Source organism: Ovis aries, chromosome 24, assembly GCF_016772045.2.
Source record: "Ovis aries strain OAR_USU_Benz2616 breed Rambouillet chromosome 24, ARS-UI_Ramb_v3.0, whole genome shotgun sequence".
NCBI lineage: Eukaryota > Metazoa > Chordata > Mammalia > Artiodactyla > Bovidae > Ovis > Ovis aries.
The window spans coordinates 42165949-42187753 of record NC_056077.1 but is presented as its reverse complement, the minus strand read 5'-3'; the positions used below and the strand labels follow the sequence as shown (position 1 = coordinate 42187753).

At 64.9% G+C, this 21805-nt stretch overlaps 2 protein-coding genes across 9 annotated transcripts in view; one reads left to right on the top strand and one right to left on the bottom strand.

Moving 5' to 3' along the window:
* Positions 1–24: 24 nt before the first annotated feature.
* GET4 (guided entry of tail-anchored proteins factor 4) lies at positions 25–14252 on the top strand. The gene is made up of 9 exons (XM_042240436.1): positions 25–237; positions 3732–3810; positions 4019–4100; positions 4434–4583; positions 6108–6246; positions 7423–7562; positions 9084–9118; positions 9314–9428; positions 13627–14252. Exons 1-9 carry the CDS (start codon positions 83–85, stop codon positions 13710–13712), a joined length of 981 nt encoding a protein of 326 aa, XP_042096370.1. The 5' UTR covers positions 25–82; the 3' UTR covers positions 13713–14252.
* Positions 14081–21805, bottom strand: part of ADAP1 (ArfGAP with dual PH domains 1) — a 34481-nt gene continuing 26756 nt past the window's right edge. For 5 of the 8 annotated variants that reach the window (XM_060406113.1, XM_060406110.1, XM_060406112.1 and 2 more), the window contains exons 5-11: positions 20012–20124; positions 19384–19530; positions 17397–17480; positions 16812–16874; positions 16404–16475; positions 16007–16268; positions 14081–15922 (exon numbers count right to left, since the gene is read on the bottom strand). In XM_060406113.1, the coding sequence (XP_060262096.1) occupies positions 15894–15922; positions 16007–16268; positions 16404–16475; positions 16812–16874; positions 17397–17480; positions 19384–19530; positions 20012–20124 (770 nt within the window). In that variant the 3' untranslated portion in view covers positions 14081–15893. The remainder of the gene's footprint in view (positions 15923–16006; positions 16269–16403; positions 16476–16811; positions 16875–17396; positions 17481–19383; positions 19531–20011; positions 20125–21805) is intronic. The other 3 variants (XM_027961257.2, XM_027961259.2, XM_060406108.1) reach the window with 3 other exon arrangements.

The window sequence follows — 21805 nt, the reverse complement described above, 5'->3', positions numbered from 1 at the left end:
CCGGAGGCCGCCGGGACGGAAGCCGAGAGGCGCTGCCGACCGCGCCTGCGACAGCGTCAGCCCTGCGCGGAGCGCCGGCCCGATGGCGGCGGCGGCGGCGATGGCCGAGCAGGAGAGCGCCCGGAACGGCGCCCGCAACCGCGGCGGCGTCCAGCGCGTGGAGGGCAAGCTGCGGGCCAGCGTCGAGAAGGGCGACTACTACGAGGCGCACCAGATGTACCGGACCCTCTTCTTCAGGTAGGCGCCGCGCCGCGGCCGCCGCCTGCCGGGGCTCCCCGCCCGGCCGCGGAGCCCGGCGCCCCGCCCCCGGCCGCGCCCCATTGGCCGCGCCGCGCCGCCCCGCGCCGCCATTGGCCCGCGCCGCTGCCCGTCGCCTGGGCGGTGGGAGCGGGCGGCGGGGAGGCGGCCGGGGGCGGGCTGCAGCCCGGGAGCGGCGCCGCGGCCCCTCGCCCGCCCCCGCGGCCCCCGCCGGCGCCCGGGCCCGCGCACTCCGGCGCCCGACCCGGAGCCCCCCGCCCGGGACTGGAGCTCCCCGCCCCCGACCCGCGGCCCCGGCCGGGACCCCGGGTGGGCCCGAAGCCCTGGCCGAGAGTGCGGACGGCCCGGGTGCCGGAGCCGCCGCGGCCGCTCGCCCCCTCCCCCGCCCTGAGCGCCGTTGAGTCCGAAAGCCTCGCTGCGCGCCCCCCGGCTCTCCCTCGGCGCCCGGCCGCGAGGCTGTAGACAGGCTTCTCCTGCTGCGTCGCCCTTGCTCACCGTGGTACTGACCCGGCTGTTTCCGTGAAGCCGGTGTTTTTGTGGTGCGTGTGCGGCTCGCTGGCCACGTGCGGCAGTTGAGCTTCTGGAATGTGAGTCCCTCACAGGATGGGCCGTGAGCGCAGAGGAGAGGTCAGGTAGCTTCGGGAACTACTGCCTGCTCGGCCGCACTGGGTGGAACGCGATGTCGCTGTTGGGGTGGCCTCAGGGGCTGCCCGGGCGCCGCCTCGCTCGGTTCTGCTCGGGACTGCGGCGCGCCACACCGTTTCTGCGGTCACTGCCGCTGCTGCTGTGATTTCCTAGCTGTCTCTCTGCGCGTCAGGCATTGCTGTATATTACATAAATGCTGTCAGCCTTTAGGGTTCTTGCCAGAAAACACTTGGGCTATTTGTTAGCATTTAAAGATAATTTTAGAGGATTTAATCTGTTCTGCGGAATGTTTGTGTTTTTTTTTTCCAAACTGTCCCACGGCGGCAAATACTTTGCTGTGATGTTTATGGGCAGTAAGGTCTGCCTTAAAACATTTAGGCCTGGATATAAATTTTTCTTTTAACGGCGGGTTGAATCAGTGTCTTGGGAACTCTGGCAGTGCTTTCTGTTTTGGTGGTTGGTTGGTTGGGACGCAGTGCGAGTGAGCCTGCCTCAGATCGTATTTGGGCTCGGTGGCCCAGAGGACCAGGGAGCAGGGAGTTAATTGTCCTTCAGGGGATGAGTCAAAGGTGTAAGCAGGTTTAAAGTCTGTAACATGGAGCCTTCTGCCCGGAGCCCAGCCAATGAGATCTGTAGGATGGGAGCTCTGTAGCGCTTGAGATTTGCCTGGTGCTTGCTGTTCTCAGGGATTTGTGTATAAATATTTGCCCCAGTGATTAATCAGCAAAACTGGATCGTCCCAAAAATAAACACAGCGTTCCTTGTTGTGAGCCAGCTCTGCAGTCGCCGCTGTGCCAGGAGCGCGATTGTCGATTAGCTTTGAAGTGGCCTCCCTGTGCCCGAAGTGTGCTTTGTGGTGACCACCAGCCCTGCCTTGACTTGTATTCACATTTCTCCTCTGCTCAGTGACCTGTAACCCAGGACAACTTGCTAAACCTCTTCTCCACGTCTTGGCTTCCTCTTTGGTCTTTGAGGGGCTCCTACACGTGTTCAGGACTCCTGAGAAGTGAACGGTCAGCTGTGGACCCAAGCAGGGTGGCGTTAGTGGGCGTCCAGAGGGCCCAGCTGAGTCGGCCTGCAGGGCGTCATCCGTGCTCAGACCTGCGGTTGCAGTCCTGGCTTAGAGCTCTTTGTGGCTGGCAGCTTCCGAAGAAGTCAGCCTCACTCTTGTAATGACTTTTTATAAGTGCTTTTAAGCATTTATATAAATGTACAATTTGATGGGTTTTGACATATGTATTCACGCAAGAAATTATCACCAAAGTGCTGAAAATACTCCTCATGCCCCAGAGCTTTCTCTTCTGCCTTTAAGATGACTTTTCACCCCTGGCCCCCAGGCGTCCACTGATCTCTGTTATGATACGTGGGTTTGCATTTTCCGGGATTTTGTGTAAGTAGCATTGTATAGCATGTCCTCTTTTTATCTGACTTCTCAAGTTTCCTTAGCGTGACCGTTCGGAGGCCCACCCTTAACACGTGTCACTAGTTAATTATTGTTGAGTGGCAGCGGTTGCGGGGGCCGCATCGTCTCATCCGGTCACCTGTTGGATAAATTCACCTATCTGTGCTATTTTAATTCGCTTACACTGTGTCCCCCAGCAGCCTGAGGAGGGGGAGAGGAACTGGTTTGGATTTACAGGGTGTGTGCTGCGCGAGGGGGGCAGGAGCTGCTGGTTCCAAGGACGAGGGCGGCCGAGCTCCGTCCCAGGTGTTACGGGCACTCTCTTCAGCCTTCTCTCTGCCGGGACAGGAAGGGCTCAGACATGTCCATCTGCGGCGTGCAGAAAGCGCGTCAGGCTTCGGGGCACCTGTCGCTGCTGGGGGGTTTCCAGCCGCTGGCGGTTCTCCCGTGGGCAGGGCTGCCAGGACTGTGTGGCTGTGGTCACTGGGAACCGGGGCTGCTGCCCCAGGAACCCGGCCTGTCTGCCTCTCGGGCCTCCGGTCTCTCCCTGGCTTTTTAGGTGCTTGTCTCTAGCTGTGCTTCGGGGGAGGATCCGGAGCCTGTCGTGTGCGTGAAGCAGAGCCCGCTGTGAGCATCTGTGCCGTGGCCTGCAAGGGCTGGCTTTTCCAGAAGCCCGGCCCACGCCCGCAGGTGCCCTGGGTGCTGCCCGGGCTGTGGGTGTCTCCTCCTGGTCCCACCCTGTGCGCCGAGACTGAGGCTGCTGCTCCCGAGCCGGGTGCATAAAAGCCCTTTTCCGTAGTTGGTCCCGGCCTGAGCCCGAGGGCAGCAGGGCTCCCCTGTCGCCTCTCCTGCGCGCCTGCTGGCCGCGCACCTCTCGCATCTCCCACTCGGCTTGTCTGGGCTGGAACACAGGTCTGACCGGCTAGGCGGGTTTCGGGCCTGTTTGTCCGAGAGGAACATGTGGCCAGTGGGCCTGGTGTCCTGTGCTCAGCTCAGGCCTGACCCTGCCACCCTGGATCTCTGTCTTGCTTGTTGTGGAGGAAGCACCCTTTGTATTCTGTGTGGGCCTCATTGCCCATAGGTCCGCCTGCAGTTGGGAAGCCAGCTTTTCCCAACTCCTGTCCCCAGCGAGATGCCTTCCCGGTGGAAAGCACTCAGGGGAGGGGACGGCCTCGCAGCCCATCGGCCCCGATGCGTGGTCCTGGCCAGGTTCCCCTGCCTTTTGTCACGGTCAGACCTGTGTCTGAAGCTGGAAGTGGCCCTCAGCCCCTCCCTGGTCCCTCTGCTGAGACCCCTGCCCTGCACCAGGAAGGTGCTGCTGTGGTCGGAGACGGTGCCCACACGCGGTCACCAGACGGGGGTGGGGAGTGGCCGAGCTTAGCGGGCCTGTGTGGTGGAACCTGACGGCCTGCCCTCTCTCCCGCAGGTACATGGCCCAGAGCAAGCACGCCGAGGCCCGCGAGCTCATGTGCTCCGGAGCCCTGCTGTTCTTCAGCCACGGACAGGTGAGCCGTCAGCGCAGAGCATCCAGGGAGAGGGCTGGAGGGCGACCCTAGCGTGCCCGTGTCCCGCCTCGGTGCTCAGAACTGTTTCCTAGGTGCGGTCGGCCACTGGTTTTTAACTGGCAGCCAGAGCTGCTGGCCAGCCTCCCCGCCTTCTGAAAACTGGCAGGAGCCTCTCTTCCCACTGACCAGCCTCTCTAACGTTTTACAGCAAAACAGCGCCGCTGACCTGTCCATGCTTGTCCTGGAGTCTCTGGAGAAGGCAGAGGTCGAGGTGGCCGACGAGCTGCTGGGTGAGGCGGCCCGAGCCCCACCGTGCACGCACACACGCACGCGTGTACTCACATCTGCACGCACGCGTTCGCGTGCTCACACACTGAGGCCTGCACGGACCCTGGGGGGGTGGCTGTGGACACCCGCAGCCCGTTTCCCGCCTGCCCGCGCCGCTCGCGGGCCCCGCTGGGGAGGCGCCTGGTGAAGGCGGGCGGCGAGTGGTCGGGTGGCCCCAGGGCCCCACCACGGTGCCTGCCCCCGGGGGTGGTGGTTTCGCTTCTTTTAGATGCCCGGTTCAGAGCCGAAGCCGCGCGCGTGCCTCCGGGTCAGGCCTGTGTGCTGTCGTTTTGCAGAAAGTCTGGCCAAGCTGTTCAGCCTGATGGACCCCAACTCCCCGGAGCGAGTGGCGTTCGTGTCCCGAGCCCTCAAGTGGTCCAGCGGTGGGTCAGGGAAGCTGGGCCACCCCCGGCTCCACCAGCTGCTGGCCCTCACCCTGTGGAAAGGTAGGTGTGTTCGGGTGGCCGCGGGCGCTGGGCTCTGCATCCGCCACCCCCACCGGCCCGTCTGCACCCACCGCTCTCTTCTAAATGGGCAACCGCGGGCAGGGCGTCGCCGACCCATCAGCGCTGCGGCAGTCCTCAGGCCGGGTGGACACATGGCGGACACGGGCAGGGGCCGTCACACCGCACCGATGGGCGGCCTTGTCCGCCCCGGCCTGTGGCGGTTCAGAAGGCTTCGGCTAGAAGCCACTTTGCTCTGGACGCACGGGCCGGGCTCTGTCCGCACGGGCCGGGCTCTGTCCGCAGGTTGGCTGGGCCCGAAGGCCGCTCTGCGCCGCCTTGTCCGCCTGCGTGCCCAGCCTACCCGAGTCTGCGGAGCCGGGTGTGTGCGGCTGGCGCCTGCGCAGAGACCTTGCTGAGGTTGGGAGCTGTGTATCTCTGGTACACGTATATTAAAGATTTAAAGTTGAAGATCTGAGTATTTTAAGGGTCTCAAGCACAGATGGTGGGTGAGGTTGGCGGGACCCTGCGCACGTGGGAGGCTATGCTGAGGGGTGTTTGCAGGTCCCCCCTGTGATGGGCACCCCCCAGGGGTGTGTGCGCGGGGCCAATGTCCTGTGAAAGGGCTGTAGGAGCCCTGGCCCCCTGAGGTCTCGTGCAGCTGCTTGCCCGGGGCTGGAGGACGCTGGAGACTTGCCAGGTTTCTCCTCTCACCTGGAGGCTGTGAAAGCTCTTGGGGTTGGAGGGAGAGGAGACCCCGGAACTAGCTCGGTGCTGGAGGCGGCCAGGAGCTGGCTGTGACCTGGGGCTGGGCTGTGCTGGGGAACGGCTGGAAGGTGGAGAAGGCTTAACCCGAAGCAGTGGAGACTCCCCTGGAGGAGAGGGACCCAGTGTGGCGGGTGAGCAGGACCTAGGGTCCCTACCCTGTAGCTGGGTCTCAGCCTCTGTGCCACCGATCCCGGGTGTCCTGCCAGCTCTGTAGCTGCTGGGTGGTCTGGGGTTGGGGTTGGGTACCGTTGGCACCCCCAGCTGTGACGGTGGACAGTAGCTCCAGGCATCCCAGTGTAGGACTGAGTGGCTGGGGTACTGGGGTAGGAGCTGAGTGGCTCTGGGTGGGAGATGTTGGCTGGAAGGTGGGTTGGGGGATGGGGGCCCCTTCACAGCTCCAGTCCTCTACTGAAACTGGGCAGGCTGGGGCTGGGGTTACCCACCCAGAGGGCAGTAGCCAGTGTGGAGTCAGAGGCTCAGAAGAGCTGAGCAGCAGAGGACGGCTGGTCCCCAAAGAGCCCGCGTCCAGTCCTGGGTCCTCGTCAGGATGGCAGACGTGGGCAGAGGGCCCCTGGGCTCCACCCTGCGTGCTCCACTCCCGGGGGCCTCAGGTTCTGCCTTCCTGGCTTGCTCCCAGCTGTCCCCATGGTGGGGGCAGTCTGGCCTCTGCTGGGTCCACCGAGCAGGTGGCGTGCGCGGACGCCACGGGGCCCTGTGCTCACGTCGCGCTCACGCCCACCCCCCGCGCTCCGCCCGCAGAACAGAACTACGGCGAGTCGCGGTACCACTTCCTGCACTCGAGCGACGGCGAGGGCTGCGCCAACATGCTGGTGGAGTACTCCACGGCCCGCGGCTTCCGCAGCGAGGCGGACATGTTCGTGGCCCAGGCCGTCCTCCAGTAGGTACCCGCCTGCTGCCCCCTCCTCGCGTGTGGTGTCCCGGGGCCCCAGGCTGGCCTCTGGCCGAACCTCACGCAAGCACAGGTCTGAAGTCACTTGGCATCCCACACACGCCTCACGTCCCCAAGCATGACGCTGCCGCTGACCTTCAGGGGCTCCAGACCTGCCCGCCCTCAAATCAACTTGGACGCTTCTGTTGACAGAAGTACTTTTTACGCCTTAAGTTACTTTTTTGTTGCCGTGCATTTTGTTTTCCTATTTATCCGTCACATCTGGTTGGGAGGGAGTTACTCTTTTGGTGGGACACAGGCATTCACTGAATTTTCAGCGCCACGCTGGGATGTGAAGTGTCCGTATGACACGGGTCTTGTTCAGAGGCGGCTTGTCTTCCCGACGTCTCTTGGTCCAGACACGGTGATGGGGGGCCGCCCGCAGCTTCCCACCCAGCTCTGTGTCCCCGCTCTTCTGTCCCAGCTGAGTCTTCTCTTCTGAGTTGTTTGGACAATTTATTCTAAGGACGTTGTGGTACAGCAGAGTCGCTGGAGGCGGGAGCACCGCGTCAGGCCCACATGGTGGGGAGCTCACGCGAGGTGACTGGGGCCCGGCCTCTCCCCCCAGCGGATACACCGCTGCTGTGAATGAGGTCCACCTTCCCAGAGAGGACTTGGGTCGGCGGCCAGGCCTCGGGCCAGGCCGTGTCTCGTGAGCTGGGGGACAGGGAGCTTCGGAACCCCACCAGCACCACTTGTTGCCGAATCTGGACTCCGGGAACAAAACCAGTCCACCATCCGGAGCGCCCTGACCCCAGCTTGGCGGGTGGTGCTGATGTCCCCTGCGGCCTCTGCCCTTCCCTGCCCATCTGGCTGTGTTGTGGGCCCACGCTGCGCTGAAATCTGGCCACAGACACGTCCTCCACAGGGAGGAGGCCAGCGCTGGGCAGCATCCAGCCCAAGTGCTCGCCGGCAGGGCAGGCAGGCACTCGGGCTCAGGGAGCTGCTGCTCCCCTCTGCTGACCTTGGCCGGGCGCCCTCTGGAGTTAGTCCCCACGCTGTCAACCCCAGCTCCCTGCGCCGGGCCTGGCAGGCACCTTAGGCGGGCGGAGCAGGGCTGTGGGCCCCCATCTCCTCCTCCTGAGGATGTGTGCAGCCGCTGATTGGGACGTTTCTTATTTCCAGGTTTCTCTGTTTAAAAAACAAAAGCAGCGCCTCGGTGGTGTTCACGACGTACACACAGAAACACCCGTCCATCGAGAGCGGGCCTCCTTTCGTGCAGCCGCTGCTCAACTTCATCTGGTTTCTGCTGCTGGCCGTGGACGGGTGAGTGTGTGCGTAGGGGCGGTGCTTGTGTGAAGGCACTGGAGGTGTGCAGAGGCATGTGTGTGGAGGCGTGTGTGTGTGTGGAGGCGTCTGTGTGGAGGCGTGTGTGTGTGTGGAGGCGTGTGTGTGTGTGGAGGCGTGTGAGTGTGTGGAGGCGTGTGTGTGTGGAGGCGTGTGTGTGGAGGCGTGTGTGTGGAGGCGTGTGAGTGTGTGGAGGCGTGTGAGTGTGGAGGCTGTGTGTGTGTGGAGGCGTGTGTGTGTGGAGGTGTGTGAGTGTGGAGGCGTGTGTGTGTGTGGAGGTGTGTGTGTGTGTGGAGGCGTCTGTGGAGGCGTGTGAGTGTGTGGAGGCGTGAGTGTGTGCAGCCGTGTGAATGTGTGGAGGCGTGTGTGTGTGGAGGCGTGTGAGTGTGGAGGCTGTGTGTGTGTGGAGGCTGTGTGTGTCTGTGGAGGCGTGTGTGTGGAGGTGTGTGTGTGTGGAGGCGTGTGTGTGGAGGCGTGTGAGTGTGTGTGGAGGCTGTGTGTGTGTGTGTGGAGGCTGTGTGTGTGTGTGGAGGCTGTGTGTGAGTGTGGAGGCGTGTATGTGTGTGGAGGCTGTGTGTGTGTGGAGGCGTGTGTGTGCAGCCGTGTGAGTGTGTGAATGTGTGGAAGCATGTGTGTGGAGGCGTGTGTGTGTGGAGGCGTGTGAGTGTGTGGAGGCGTGTGTGTGTGGAGGCTGTGTGTGTGTGGAGGCTGTGTGTGTGTGTGGAGGCTGTGTGTGTGGAGCGTGTGTGTGTGTGAGTGTGTGTGTGTGTGTGGAGCGTGTGTGTGTGGAGGCGTGTGTGTGGAGGCTGTGTGTGTGGAGGCGTGTGAGTGTGTGGAGGCGTGAGTGTGTGGAGGCGTGTGAGTGTGTGGAGGCGTGTGTGTGTGGAGGCGTGTGTGTGGAGGCGTGTGTGTGGAGGCGTGTGTGTGGAGGCGTGTGTGTGGAGGCGTGTGTGGAGGCGTGTGTGTGGAGGCGTGTGAGTGTGTGGAGGCTGTGTGTGTGTGGAGGCGTGTGTGTGGAGGCGTGTGTGTGTGTGGAGGCTGTGTGTGTGTGGAGGCGTGTGAGTGTGTGGAGGCGTGTGAGTGTGTGGAGGCTGTGTGTGAGCGTGTGTGGGCGTGTGTGTGGCGTGTGTGTGGGCGTCGGCCGTGTGTGCTGTGAGTGTGTGGCTGCGTCTGTGTGTGTCAGTGGTGTGTGTGTGTGTGGACTGTGTCGTGTGTGTGTGGAGGTGTGTGTGTGTGGCGTGTGAGTGTGTGGGGCGTGAGAGGCTGTGTGTGTGGTGAGTGTGTGCGTGGGGGTGTGGAGGTGTGTGGTGTGGAGGTGTGTGTGTGGGAGGCGCGTGTGGGGCGTGTGAGAAGCTGGGGGTGGGGGGTGTGTGTGTGGAGGTGTGTGTGGAGGCGAGTGTGGGGGCTGTGGGGGAGCGTGAGTGTGTGGAGGCTGTGTGTGGCGTGGAGGCTGTGTGGAGGCGTGTGGGGAGGATGGTGGTCCTGGGTGTGCTGCTGCTGGGGGAAGCTCACGGTGTTCACGGTGCTGTGGGGAGTACCAGCTGGGGGATGGCGAGGTGAGGCGGGGAGGGCTGTGGGAGAAGCTGCATGGGCGTGGGGGGTGGGGAGAAGAGGGAATGGGGAGACGCTGGGGGGCGGTGGGAGAAGCTGGAGGGAGGCTGGGGGAGACGCTGGGGAGACCCTGGGGGGCGGTGGGAGAAGCTGGAGGGAAGCGGGGGGACTGGGGGAGACGCTTCCGGGCGCGGCCCGGCTCAGTGCCCGCCCCCCACAGTACCTCGACAGGATAGGACAGCTCTTCTTCGGTGTGCCGCCCAAGCAGACGTCATCCTACGGAGGCTTGCTAGGTGAGGGGGCTCACGGGTGGGGGTCCGTGGGTGCGGCTCAGAGCCGAGTGCGTCCGGGGCCCGACGTTGGCAGGGGGGGTGCTGGCCCATCTCCCCGCCCCCCGGGAGCCCCGGCCCTCCGCCTCCCGAGCAGAGCGGTAGGGCCTGTTGCCCCCGGTGAATGCTCTCCCCGGGGCTCCTGTCTGTTGACCGCAGAGTCAAAGCCGGCTGTGCTTTGTGGTAAAACACACGTTAGATGCCGCTGCCCACCTCAGCCGTGCCGTGGGGCCGTGAGGCTGCAGTGGGCACTGGTCCTGGCCGAGCCCCAGCCCTCCTCTCGGTCCCTGCGAGCCTGGCGCCCCCCGGGGCCTCACCTGGTGGAGTCGGTGCCTGTCCGGTGCTGGCTGCGGCCGGTGCCGTGACTCCCTTCCTCTCTGAGGCGGCGTGTGTCCCGTCGCGCGCGTGGACCGCGTCTTGTTGACCTGCCCGTCATCAGCAGGCGCGTGGGTTCTCCCCCTTGGCCCGCTGTGAGCGTGGCTGTGCCCGCCGTCTCCGTGAGGTCTTGCTTTCGGTGCTTCTGGCTGGGCCTGTGCGATTGCTGAGCACACGCCCTCCGCCCACGGCGGCTGCTCCGCTCTGCACGGCCGCCGGCGGGGCGGAGGGTCCGGGGCCTGCACGGCCGCCTGCCGCCAGCACTTGCTGCCGGCTGCTGGCGGCGGCGTCGGGGCGCGGGGGCGCCGGACCCGCGCTGCCGGGGCTGCCGCGTGTTTGCTCAGGGACCGAGCACCCCTCTTCCGTGTGCTCGTCGGCCGCTGGCTCATGTCGTTTCCCTAGCTCTGAATCTGTACTGGCTACCAAGTCCTTACCAGACGCATGAGCTGCGACTATCTGCCCCCATTCTGTGGGTTGGCTTTTTTTTAAGCAGTCTTACGTCCAAGCAAGACCAAGAGGAAGGTAGGGAGGTTTCCCACCAGTGCCCCTCCGCCGCCGGCGCAGCCTCCCCGCCTGCAGCGGGTCCACCTGTCAGGACGCCCCTGCTCGGACGGCCTCACCACCCGGGGCTGAGGACGCCAGCGTCACTCTGGTGTCTGTGAGTTCGGACAGGCGCCCGGTAGCGTGCACACGCCGTTACTGTGGTGCTGCCCTGAAGACCTCTGTCCGCCTGTTCTCGCCTCCCCTTCCTCGGCACCGTTTTACTCCCTGGAGTCTGTCTGAGATTCTTAATTGGAGGGTGACGCTTTACGGCGCCGCGCTGGAGGGTGACGCTTTACGGCGCCGCGCTGGAGGGTGACGCTTTACGGCGCCGCGCTGGAGGGTGACGCTTTACGGCGCCGCGCTGGCCTCTGCCGCCCGTCGCGCGAGCCTGGAGCGTCTTTTGACACGAACGTTAAATTTCCACCCTGTTTTCTGCTGCTCTTCGTTGCTGGTGCCTTTGGAGTCATTTCCAAGCCCAGCGTCGCGAAGCGGTTGCCCTGTGGTTTAAGAGTTTTGCTGGCTGAGGCCTCCATGCGGTCCTTGGTCCGGTCTGAGGGGACCTTTGACGTGGTGCTTGCGCGCGCGGCCGTCGGCCTGGTTCCTGGGTGTGCGGGTCTCCAGTTTCCCCAGCACCGCGTGTTGGAGGACTGCCCTTTCCCCACCGAGTGGGCGCATCCCGCTTGCCCAAAGCCTTTTGCCGCAGATGTGAGGGACCCTTTCTGCGCTCGCTCTCCCGCTGGCTGGCGCGTGTCTTCCGCTCGGCCGCCCTGGTCTCTGTGGTTTCTAGGGCGCGTCTGTCTCTGCGCCCCAGTGGGCTGTTCCTTGCCCGCCAGGCTCCTCCGCGGGATTCTGCAGGCAGGCACACCGGAGCGGGTCGCCGTTTCCTCCTCCAGGGGATCTTCCGACCCAGGGGTCGAACCTGCGTCTCCTGCGTTGGCAGGCGGGTTCTTCACCACTAGCCGCCTGGGAAGCCCAGCCTCGATGCCTGTAGCTTTAGAGTAAGTTTTCAGATGAAAAAGTCCAAGACCTTAGTTTTGTTCAAGATTGTTTTGGCTGTTTGAGTCCCTTGAGAGTCCATGTGAAATTTAGGATGGGTTTTTTTATTTCCACAAAAAATGTTTCGGGGATTTGAGATTTCATTCAGTCTGTTGACAGCTTTAGGTAGTATTGACATTTGAACAATATTAAGTCTTTTTGTCTAGGAATATGGGATGTGTCTTCACCTACGTATCTTTCAGAAATGCTTTATACTTTTTCTGTCGTGAAATCTTTCACCTTCTTGGTTCAGCTAGTTAACTGTTTTATTCTTTTTGATGCTATTGTAAATAGAATTGTTTCTGTTTATACTCTTTGGAAATTTTTACATGTAAAATCATACCACTTGCAGACAGATAATTTTACTTCTTTTCAATTTGTAATTCCTTTTATTTTCTTGCCTAATTGCTCTGGCTAGAACCTCAAGTTCAGTTGACCCTTGAACACGTGGAGAGGTTGGGGTGTTGATTCCCTGAGCAGCCGAAAACTGGTGTGTAACTTAGAGTTGGCCGGCTGTTCATGGGCTCAGCCAGCTGCAGTGTGAGCATAGGAAACAAGCCCGCGTGTGAGTGGGCCGCGCAGTGGCCGTGTTGAGCAGGAGTGGGGCAGCGACCCTTTGGTTTCAGGGCAGGAGCTCCAAGCCTGTCACCGCTGTGGTGGCTGCTGTGGTCCACGTCTGGCTTTCATCACATCCTGGCGTGAGATGGTTTCCTTTCTGAGTGTGTTCATGAGCGTCTTGGCTTTGTCAAGCGCTTTGTCTGTAGCCATTGATGACCATTGGTTTCCCTTCACCTGTCAGGCTGTGTCACTGGCTGGTCTCCACATGTGGAGCCTCCCTCCACTCCAGGAGCAGAGCCCGCCTGGCCGTGGCGCTGAGCCTTTCCCCAGCTGCCGCTCTGGGTCTGCGAGTGTCCTGCTGAGGCGTTTGCGTCAGTGTTCATGAGGGATGTTGGTTTGTAGCTTTCTTTCCCTGCAGTGTCTGTTCTGGCTCTGGCACTTGACGGGCAGGTGGTCCTAGCTCAGCAGTTTCACCAGGGAAGCTATGAGGTTCTGGGATTTTCTTTGCTGGAGCCTGACTCCAGATCCGTCCCCTGACCCTAGAGCGTGTTGGGAGTGTGTGTCTTGGGCACTGGCGGGTGCGGGCCCGGACGCTGCCTCTCCGGGCCAGGCCTCTCCCTGCCCCGCTGTCTGTGCTGCCTCTGTCTCCCGAGTCCTGGCTGCCCTGCCCTCCCGCAGGGCAGGGGCCAGCTGAGTCCTGCACTCAGACGTGGGTTTTGGCATCGCTAGCGCTCTAGGCTTCCTCTTGAGCAGATGAAGCGCCTTACAGAGTCCACATGTGCCGGGCCCGCCACTGTCCCCGGGGGACATGCAGGCCAGGCAGCCGGTCTTCTCAGCTTCCTTGGGGGGAGCTTCGCACACAGGCAGACAGCCCCTTCTCCATGAACCCCCAGCCCCTGTCCTTTGCTGTGGAGCTGCCGTGGGCCTCAGGGCCCCCGGCCCGGGAGAGCAAGGCCCTCGGCTCGTCCCCTGCCCGATAGGCCATCGCAGGGCGAGCCTGCCCCATGGGGATCTGCAGGGAGGCTGGGGTGAGCGTTGTCGATCGGCGCTGCCACAGGGAAAGGTCTCCTGAATCATCTGAGCAGCTGTTTCCGCTTAGGTACAAGCCGGACTTGACCTGTAGGCGGAGTGGTGTGGCGTCAGCGGCGGGGTGGGGGCTGCTGCCCTTTTCTGGGCTCTCACCGCCTCCAGTCCTCCCGCCCCTCGGGCCTCAGCAGCAGCCCTGCTTTTCCGGCAGAACCAGTCCCAGAGTGCCGCCCTGGGGCAGGCTCACCCTCGGGGCACCACACACCCTTTCTTCCTTGCTCCCTTGTGTGGTTTGGGCTCGGGCACTTTATAAACTTTGCTCTTTGTATCGACGGAGGAGTGGTTCTTTGGATAAAAATTAGGTAAAGTGGCCCAACGAGGCCCACAGGCGGCCACAGTTGCTTTAGAACCGACACATCTCCTTTATTCCTGGGGCACTGGAGAGGTAACCTGCGAGTGAGTGAACCCGCTGCTCGGTCCCCGGTGCCCCAGGCCTGTGCTGGTGGCCGTGCCGGGCCCCCGCAGGCCCCCCGGGGCGGAAGGAGGGCGTGGGGCAGGAGGAGGGCGCAGGGTGGGGCCGCGGGGTGGGACCGGACTGGGGCTGACAGTGCCGCGCCCCTTCCAGGGAACCTCCTGAGCAGCCTCATGGGCTCCTCGGAGCAAGAGGGCGAGGACAGCCAGGACGACAGCAGCCCCATCGAGCTCGACTGATGCCCGCGGAGCCACAGACGCGGCGGGGCCGGGGCGCGTGGGGGCCCGGGCCGGGCCGTGTACCTTGATGACCCCAATAAAGCGCAGGCCCTGCGGCGCCTCCTCCCGGCCCTCGTGTCTGGTTTGCTTGGGGAGGGCTCGGCGGGGCGGGGGACCTGGCCACCGTGCCCCAGGGACGGCTGGGCAGCCAGCGCCTGGCCGTCAGAACAGCTCTCGTCAGGAGACTGCGGGACCCCCAGCTTCGTGGGGCAGCGTTACCACTGGCCGGTGATGGAGGCCGTGACCTGACGGCTCGGGTTTACACAGGTGAGCGGCCCGGGACGAGCAGGCCTGTGCCTCACCGACGCTGCACCAGATGCCCGGGACGGTTACAAAAGGGGAAACACTTTATTTTTTCACAATTATAATAAGAGGTGTAGGTTAATACCCGGTGATCATGCATGGGAAGGAACGCAGTACACAATTTCATTTACTGTAAAAATGGAATTTAAAGGAAGGTTTGTGTTCATTGTTGAGTTTAAATAAATCCTTTATACTGGGCTCAGCAGCAGTGGTCCTTTCTGAGGGAGCTCCTGGGGCCGGGTGTGGGCGGGGAGCAGCGCGGCCTGGACGCCCCATGAGGCCCGCGGGCGCTGGGACCAGTGTTCAGCTCTGTCTGGAGTGTGTCCTTGGTGGGTGGCACCAAGTGGCCAGTGTTGGGAGAGTGTCATGGTTTAGGCATAGACAGTGTTGTATCTGAATCTGCGGACAGGTGAGGCCTCTCAGGCCCTCCGAGCGGCCGGTGGGGCTGGGTGCCCTGAGCCCTGGTCTCGTCGAGCAGGAGGTGCTGTGAGGTCTGCAGGCGGGCTGCGTGCCTCTGGCTCCCGCACCGCCACGTGGGGTCTGCTCTTTCTGAGAGATGCTCCCTGCTGGCTGGGCACGCAGCTCCTCTTTCCCAGAGCTTCCTGGCAGAGCACATGGGCGTGCAGAGTCCACACTGACAGCGGGCTGCCGCTGTCCAGGGCCCAAGGCTGAGTCCTGGGCAGCCCCGCGTGGTCAGGAAGATCTGGGGACCCTGGGCGAGGCCCCCTGCCTGCTTTGGAAGTTGAGGACCTGGGCTTCCTGGGACCTGGACTGGAGGAGCCGCCAGGGGCAGGGGGTCTGGGGAGACAGCGCTCTGGCCCCGGGTGACCTCACAGCGATCCTCACCTGGCCCAGCCATCTTGGTGACCCCTGACCTGGCGAGCCCTGGCAGTGGTCCCGGTGGAGGGGGCTTGTGCTGCCTGCTGGCCCCTGCAGCCCCTGCCCAGGGTCCAGCTTTCTGATGGGTCTGCACTGTGCGAGGGGAGACGGGCTCACAGGAGGGCGCCTGTCCCCATCCTTGGCTGTGGGCCCGCCGGCCAGGCCGAGGCCCAGTGCCCTCCTCTCGGTCCCAGCAGCTGGTCCAGGTCCCCTGGGAGCATGTCGTGGCCACACAGGACAGCACCCAGATGACCTGGCGGGTGACCCACACACACGTCCTGCTCCACCACGGCCCTGTCCCCCCACCCCGGGCACACAGGGAGGCTTGGGGCAGTTACCACTGGCCAGCAGCATGCTGGGCTGCAGACAGTGAGCTGGGCCCAGGCTCCATCCTCTGAGGGGTCAGAGACAGGGGAGGCAGAGATGGGGGGGTCACAGTCAGCGTGGAGTCCCGAGTCGGCGTGGCAGGCGCCCAGGGGCAGCCAGGCCTGAGGCCTGAGGTCCTGGGGCTCCTGCCGTGGGGGCCCGACCCCCCCAGACCCACACATCCGTGTGGGTCAGCTCACTGAGGATGGGATCCATGTCTGCCGCTCTGGCCCCCAGGACCCCAGGACCGACACGGCAGGTTTCAATAAATACGTGTTAGGAGGGGGGCATGCAGGCTGGCTCTGTCCCCACAGCCCAGCTTCCTGGTGCGAGGGGCTTCCCGCTCAGGTGGGCGGTGGCAGCTGGGGGCTGGTCCTCAGAGGAACGCGGGTCTGGCGGGCAGAGGTCGGTGGGGGTGCTGTGGGTGTCCCATGGGGGGTGGGCAGCAGCGTGGTGGGGTCAGGCTGGGCCAGCCCGCGAAGGGGTTCCAGAGACACGGGTGCTCGTGGCTGAAGCTCGGGCCCCGTTGGCCGCGGCCTCCTGCAGCCACGTCCGGGCAGTCCAGGGTCCTCGGGCCTCCGGGACCTCCTCGTGCTAGGGCTTGTGCTTGAAGTGGGCCTCCACTGCAGAAGGACAGGGCCCCGCCAGGTCACAGCTGCCCGGGGTCGCCCAGCTTCCCCCTCGGCCAGCCCCCCCCCCCGCCTCACCTGCGTACTCCTGGGGCAGCATGGGCCTGTCCACCACCTTCCGGAGCGCCTCCATCCACGCCCGCTGCTCCAGTTCCGTCTCGCAGGCCAGCAGGAACCGGCGCTCTGGCGTGACGATGGTGATCCCGTGTGGCCAGTGGTGGCCCTGGGTGGACGGTGGGAGCCCGTCTAGCACCGTGTAGCCGCTCTCTCTGCTGCCGATGAAGACTTCTCCGCGGGCGAAGGCGTCCTGGGGGGGTACCGGGGGTGCTGCACAGGGCGGCTGCTCCCGCCAGTCACTCAGCTGCGTGCAGCCCCGCCCCCCAGCTCACCCAGCAGACCGCCCGGGCCGGCCTGCCTTGCAGTGACGGGAGGGCCCAGCCCATGCCTCAGGGACCCGGGGCGTGTCCGGCCTTACCAGCGGGTCCTTGAAGTACATGAGCCTGCGGTCGTCCATGGTAAACCAGCGCTTGCGGAAGCCTTCTGTCTGCTGGGGGGTGAGAGCGCAGGTCGGCCCGAGGCGGCGCCTCCCCAGGGGCCCCATCTGGTCCCGGAGGCTGGGCCCTGTGCCTGCCCGCCCCACCCTGTGGCGGGGACCCCGGGTGCACAGGGGCGTGTCGGGGAGGCCGAGGGCGGGAGGCAGGGCTCGCAGCTGACCAGGCCGGACCCAAAGCCCCAGGAGCGGGGTCAGTGGAGCCCAAGCTCACAAAACACACGGGCAGTTGCCGGCACTGTTTACCCCCGACCCTGTCCCGCCCGGCCCCGGGTGACGGGGATGGGGCCTCGCCGTGAGGCCCAGGCGTCCAGGGCGCTGGGGCAGACCCACCTTGGGCCCGGTCTTCTCCATGTAGCCCTCCTGAAGGTAGTTCCTGGACAGCTTCGGCACCAGCTGGGGCGGAACGGCACGGCGCCGCGTGGGCCTGGGGGCCTCCCCACCCGCCCCTCGCCCCGCCCCTCGCCCCGCCCCTCGCCTCGCCCCCGCCCCTGCTCCGCCCTGCTCCGCCCCTGCCCCCTCCGCCCCGCCCATCTTGCCTCGCCCCGCCCCTTGTGCCCCCCGCCCTGCCCACCCCGCCCCCTGCTCCGCTCCGCCCATCTTGCCCCGCCCCTCCCTCCGCCTCGCCCCGCCCTGCCCGCCCCGCCCCCTGCTCCGCTCCGCCCATCTTGCCCCGCCCCTCCCTCCGTCTCGCCCCGCCCCTCGCCCCGCCCCTTGTGCCCCCCGCCCTGCCTGCCTTCCCCGTCCACAGTGACACCGAGACTCCCTGGAACGAAACCCCGTGGCCTCCAGGGACTTCAGGCCCCTTGGCGGCCGGGGTCTCTGGGGGCCGCGTGGGCCTCGGTCGGCCCCCAGCCGCAAGTCCCGGCCGAGGGCACACGTCCCCCCCCCGCGTCACGGGGAGCCGCAGCCACTCACGTCGGCGTCGCTGGCCCCCGGGAAGGCCACCTGCAGGTAGTGGAAGCGGGCGGCGCGCAGCGCGTTGAACCAGTCCACCATCTCCTGGGGGCAGAGGCGGGGTGAGGGCCGGCCGCGGGGCCGCCGGGCGCCCGGCCCCGCCCGCCTGGCCCGCAGGCCGCCCGCGGCCGGGCCCCAGAGCAGGCCTGGGCGGTGGGCTGCGGCCGCGCCGCCCCTCGGCCCCGCCGCCCCGTGTGCCGGGCCTTTCCCCCGGCGCGGCTGTTTCTGGGGCCGGACGCTGGCCCAAGGAGGCGCGCCTGTTAACAGACCCGCGCGCGGCCTGCTCTCACCAGCCGCGCCAGACTTCATAGGTCAGTCTCCCAAGGCACTTGAAACAAATAACCCGTGGGCCCTAATCAAATGCCAGAGGAAAGGAAACAACAAAATGAAGAGGCAGGCTGCAGACTGCGGGGAAGTATCTCCAGGCAATGCGGCTGATGAGGCTTTAGCTCCCAAATATCTGCGAACAGCTCGCATGACTCAGTGACACAAAAACAGCCCAGTCGAAACACGGGCAGAAGACTTAAATAGACGTTTCTCTCAAGAAAACACACAGGTGGCCAGCAGGCACACGGAAGACGTTCAACATCACCAGCAACCAGAGACGCAAACCAAAACCCCCACGAGCCACCTCACACAGCACGGCCGCCGTCGAACGGCTGCAGAGAACAGACGCTGGAGGGGCTGTGCGCAAGAGGGGCCACCTTCACTGGCGTGAGGGTGGACCGGCGCAGCCGCGTGGACAAGCGCGGAGTTCCTCAGAGAACCCCGGGTGACCCTGTGGCCTGCGGCCCGACTCCTGGGAGCAGTAGAGAAGACTGACTCGAGCGGGTGCGCTTGAAGACGCCCAGGCCGCCTGCGCGTCCACGGGCAGACGCGTGGGTGAAGGTTTGTGCGCACACACAAATATCAGCCATTTTTGAACGAAACGAATGCCATCCGCAGCTCTCTGGATGCGTCCAGAGAGGAAGTCAGGAGAAGACAAACACCATCTGAACTCACTTGCACGGGGAATCTAAACTATGACAGAAATGAGCTTTCATGAAACAGGCTCACAGAGAACAGACCCGTGGTTGCCGAGGAGGAGGAGGGGGTGGGAAGCGTGAGCTGGGAGGCAGGGCCACGCAGAGGCAGGAGGGTAAGGAGGGTGAGGGCAGGCCTGTGCAGCTCAGGGAGCCTTATTCCGCCCCCGGTGACAGACGGTAGCAGATGGGAACGTGAGAAAGAGGCCGAAGATGCTGACACTGCACGCAACTATAGTTCAGTAAAACTAAAACCAAAAACACGGAACCCAGGACGGGCTAGAACAGGGAACCCAGGAGCGAATGCTGGCGCTCAGTGACTTCTGTAACAGCGTCAAGACTGGTCGTTGGGAGAAGACAGTCCTTTAAACAAACGGTGCTGGGAAAACTGAATGTCCACACTTCAGAGAACGAGGCTGGACCCTTACTCAACCACAGATGCATCAAGGGCTGAAACGTGAGTCCCCGAACAGTAAAGTTTACGAGAAAAATACGGGGCCACGACGTGACTTGGCAGAGACTTCTTGACTGTGACCCCAAAGGCGCACACAGCCGAAGGGAAGCCTGGCTATTTAAACACACTGAGCCTCAAAGTGGAGAAGGCGACGGCACCCCACTCCAGTGCTCTCGCCTGGAAAATCCCATGGATGGAGGAGCCTGGTGGGCTGCAGTCCATGGGGTCGCCGAGAGTCAGGCACGGCTGAGCGACTCAGCAGCAGCAGCAGAGCATCAGAAGACTGCGCGCTGCGGACAACCCACAGCACGGCCGAGCACTCGGAGGTCACGCCAGAGTGACGCTGAGGCCAGGCCTGAGGGTCTGCTCAGAGGCCCAGCCTCGCCGGGTGGGGACACAGCCGCCAGCTGCCACCCGCCTCCCCCCGGGGTTCCTCGGTCCCCTCCGCCACAGGGCCCAGCCGTGCGCCCACCTTCCCGTCCTCATGGTAGACAAAGACGTTCCGGGTGCTGTTGTCCTTCAGGTAGGTGACCTGCAGGCCATGCGGATGGCCAATCTTGGCCGGCTGGAAAGTGGCGTTCAGATGCTCGATCTTCATGACGGCCTTGGGCTCCTTGGCCTGGGGAGCAGGGCCTGGCCTCAGCAGCAGGCAGGCACGGCGGGCTCTGCATGCTGGCCCCACACGTGCGTGCCGTGCGGCTCTGAGCAAGTTCCCTACACTTGCTGGGCCTGGGCTTCCCCGTCCAAGGGAACTGCGCCTTCCCAGGAGGTGCGAGGGGGGCCCTGTGGCCCACCCCATGCTAGGCCGGGTGCCCCTTCCTGCTCCCCACCCTGCCAGCCTGACCTCTCCCCTCTCCCTGCTGTGGGGCTGCGGATGCCCCGGTGCCCTTGGGCAGGACCAGCCAGCCCCTCCACACACTGCCCAGGGACCCCTGACTGCCTCAGGGTGGCAGTTCCCTGTCCCTCGAGGGCCTGGGAGTGCCCCCAGCGTCACCCACACCAGAGGGAGTGGCTGCGACCAGCGGCGGGCGGAGGGTCCCCATGGGGGAGCAGTGTGTTTCCCAGGAGAGCGTGGAGGGCCGGCCCCCGAACCCACTCACATCACTCCTGTTGAAGTACTTCAGGGCCCCCTCTCGCTCCGTCAGCACGAACTTCCGGCTTAGGAACTGCCCATTGTCGCGGCCGCGCTTCCAGAGAAAGCCTTCTCGGTACCCTGGGGGGAGGGCATGGTTGGACAGCCACCCCGATGGGGGGACCGGGTGGGCGTACTCCTGTGCGGGGGCCTGCCCCCCGGGGGCGGGGTGGGGGGCTCCTGAGCGTCTCTGGACCCCAGGCCTCCCCCTTCCTTTTGCTGGGTGGGCGGGAGGCACGTGGCGCCCACGGGCTCTGCAGGCCTGGGGCTGGCAGCGGCCAAACACCCAGATGCGAGAGCACCACGGGCCCAGAGAGACGGGGACGGGGAGGGAGGTGGGAGGCGAGCTCGGACACACGGCGCCGTGACAGCCTCGGCCGGGAGCTGGGGAGCCGGCCCTGACCTCCGGGCCCGGGGTCTGTCGTGTGGCTTGAAGGTGCAGACTGCGGTCAGGGCTGCGGCGGCGGGCAGGGGAGATGGACAACAGGGGCCGCGTCCGCCCTGACCCCTCTTGCCCTTTCTTTCCCCTTTGCCTGTTCTGGGCCCCGTGTGAGTGTCACAGGGCAGGGCCCCCCGCGGGCCCTCTGAGCCGGCCGTGCCTGGTGCTGCCCCTGCTGGAGGTGACCGCAGGCTGCAGCTGTCCCAGTAGGGATGCCATGGCGAGGTGCTGACCCCGGAGCCTCCAGCTCCCTGCCTGCCGCCCACCCCAGACACCGTGCACACGGGGCGTTTCTCTGCTCTCCAGACGGCCATAAAAAGGCGGCCACTGGCCCCCTGAGTCTGCAGTGTGACAGGCCAGGTGAGGCCTCCGCCCACGCCCCACGCCTCGGAGCCTGGGACAGGCCCAGCCCCGTGCCCTGCACACAGCACCGGTGCCCCTGTGTGTGCTGGAGGACAAGGCCACCACCACGCCCCCAGCTCCAGCCTGGCCTGTGTGCTGAGTAAACGAGCGCCCCGCCAGGGCAAAGCCGGAAGACCCCAGGCCGGCTTCCCCGACCCTGAGTCAGCTAGAGAGAGCAGTGCCCGAGGAACTGCTCTTCTGCGAGGATGGTCCCTGCCAGCACCCTGTCCGCACCAGACGCGGCCGGCCAAGCACGCACTCAGCGGTCTCGTGGCCGCCCACCTGCTGAGGACGAGGCCGAGGCGGGCAGCAGTCCCGTCCGAGGCCGCTGGCCAGTGAGCGCGCAGCTGCCGGCCGGGCCCAGCAGGGGGCAGCAGCGCCTCGGCCGGCCTGGGCTGGGGCGCCCCTGCTGTGGCCCGGATGGAGCTCCAGCCCGTCACCCCGACCCCGCTGACCCGCCGCGGCCGGCCCGACGGCGAGCCGCCAGGAGGCCTGGTTTCGGGTGTGTGGCCTGGCCGCGGTGTTTCCAGGTGGGCACCTGCCAGCCTCCGATGCCCCCAGGGGATGGGCGGCTCTTAGGCCACAGTTGAAGCCCGGGGCCGAGCCACGCTCTCTCCGCACCCCTGTCCCGTGATGCAGGACGCGGCAGCCCAGTCCCTGCTGTGGGCACCGCCACCCAGCACGCCCTGGGCTCCAAGCCAGGCCCCCGGCCACCCACCCGCCAGCAAGCCCAGCCCAGGGGCCCCGAGCAGCGCCCACCCGCAGCCCACACCAGGAGGCCGGCTGCGTGCGGCATGACCGTCTGCTCCCAAAAGACTGACCAGTGCTGGGGCAGAGGCCACAGGGTTCACTCAGCATCTACTGAGTGCCAGCTGCATGCCCCACGCGGGGCCGCTGGAAACCCAGGCTGCCCCCCGCTCA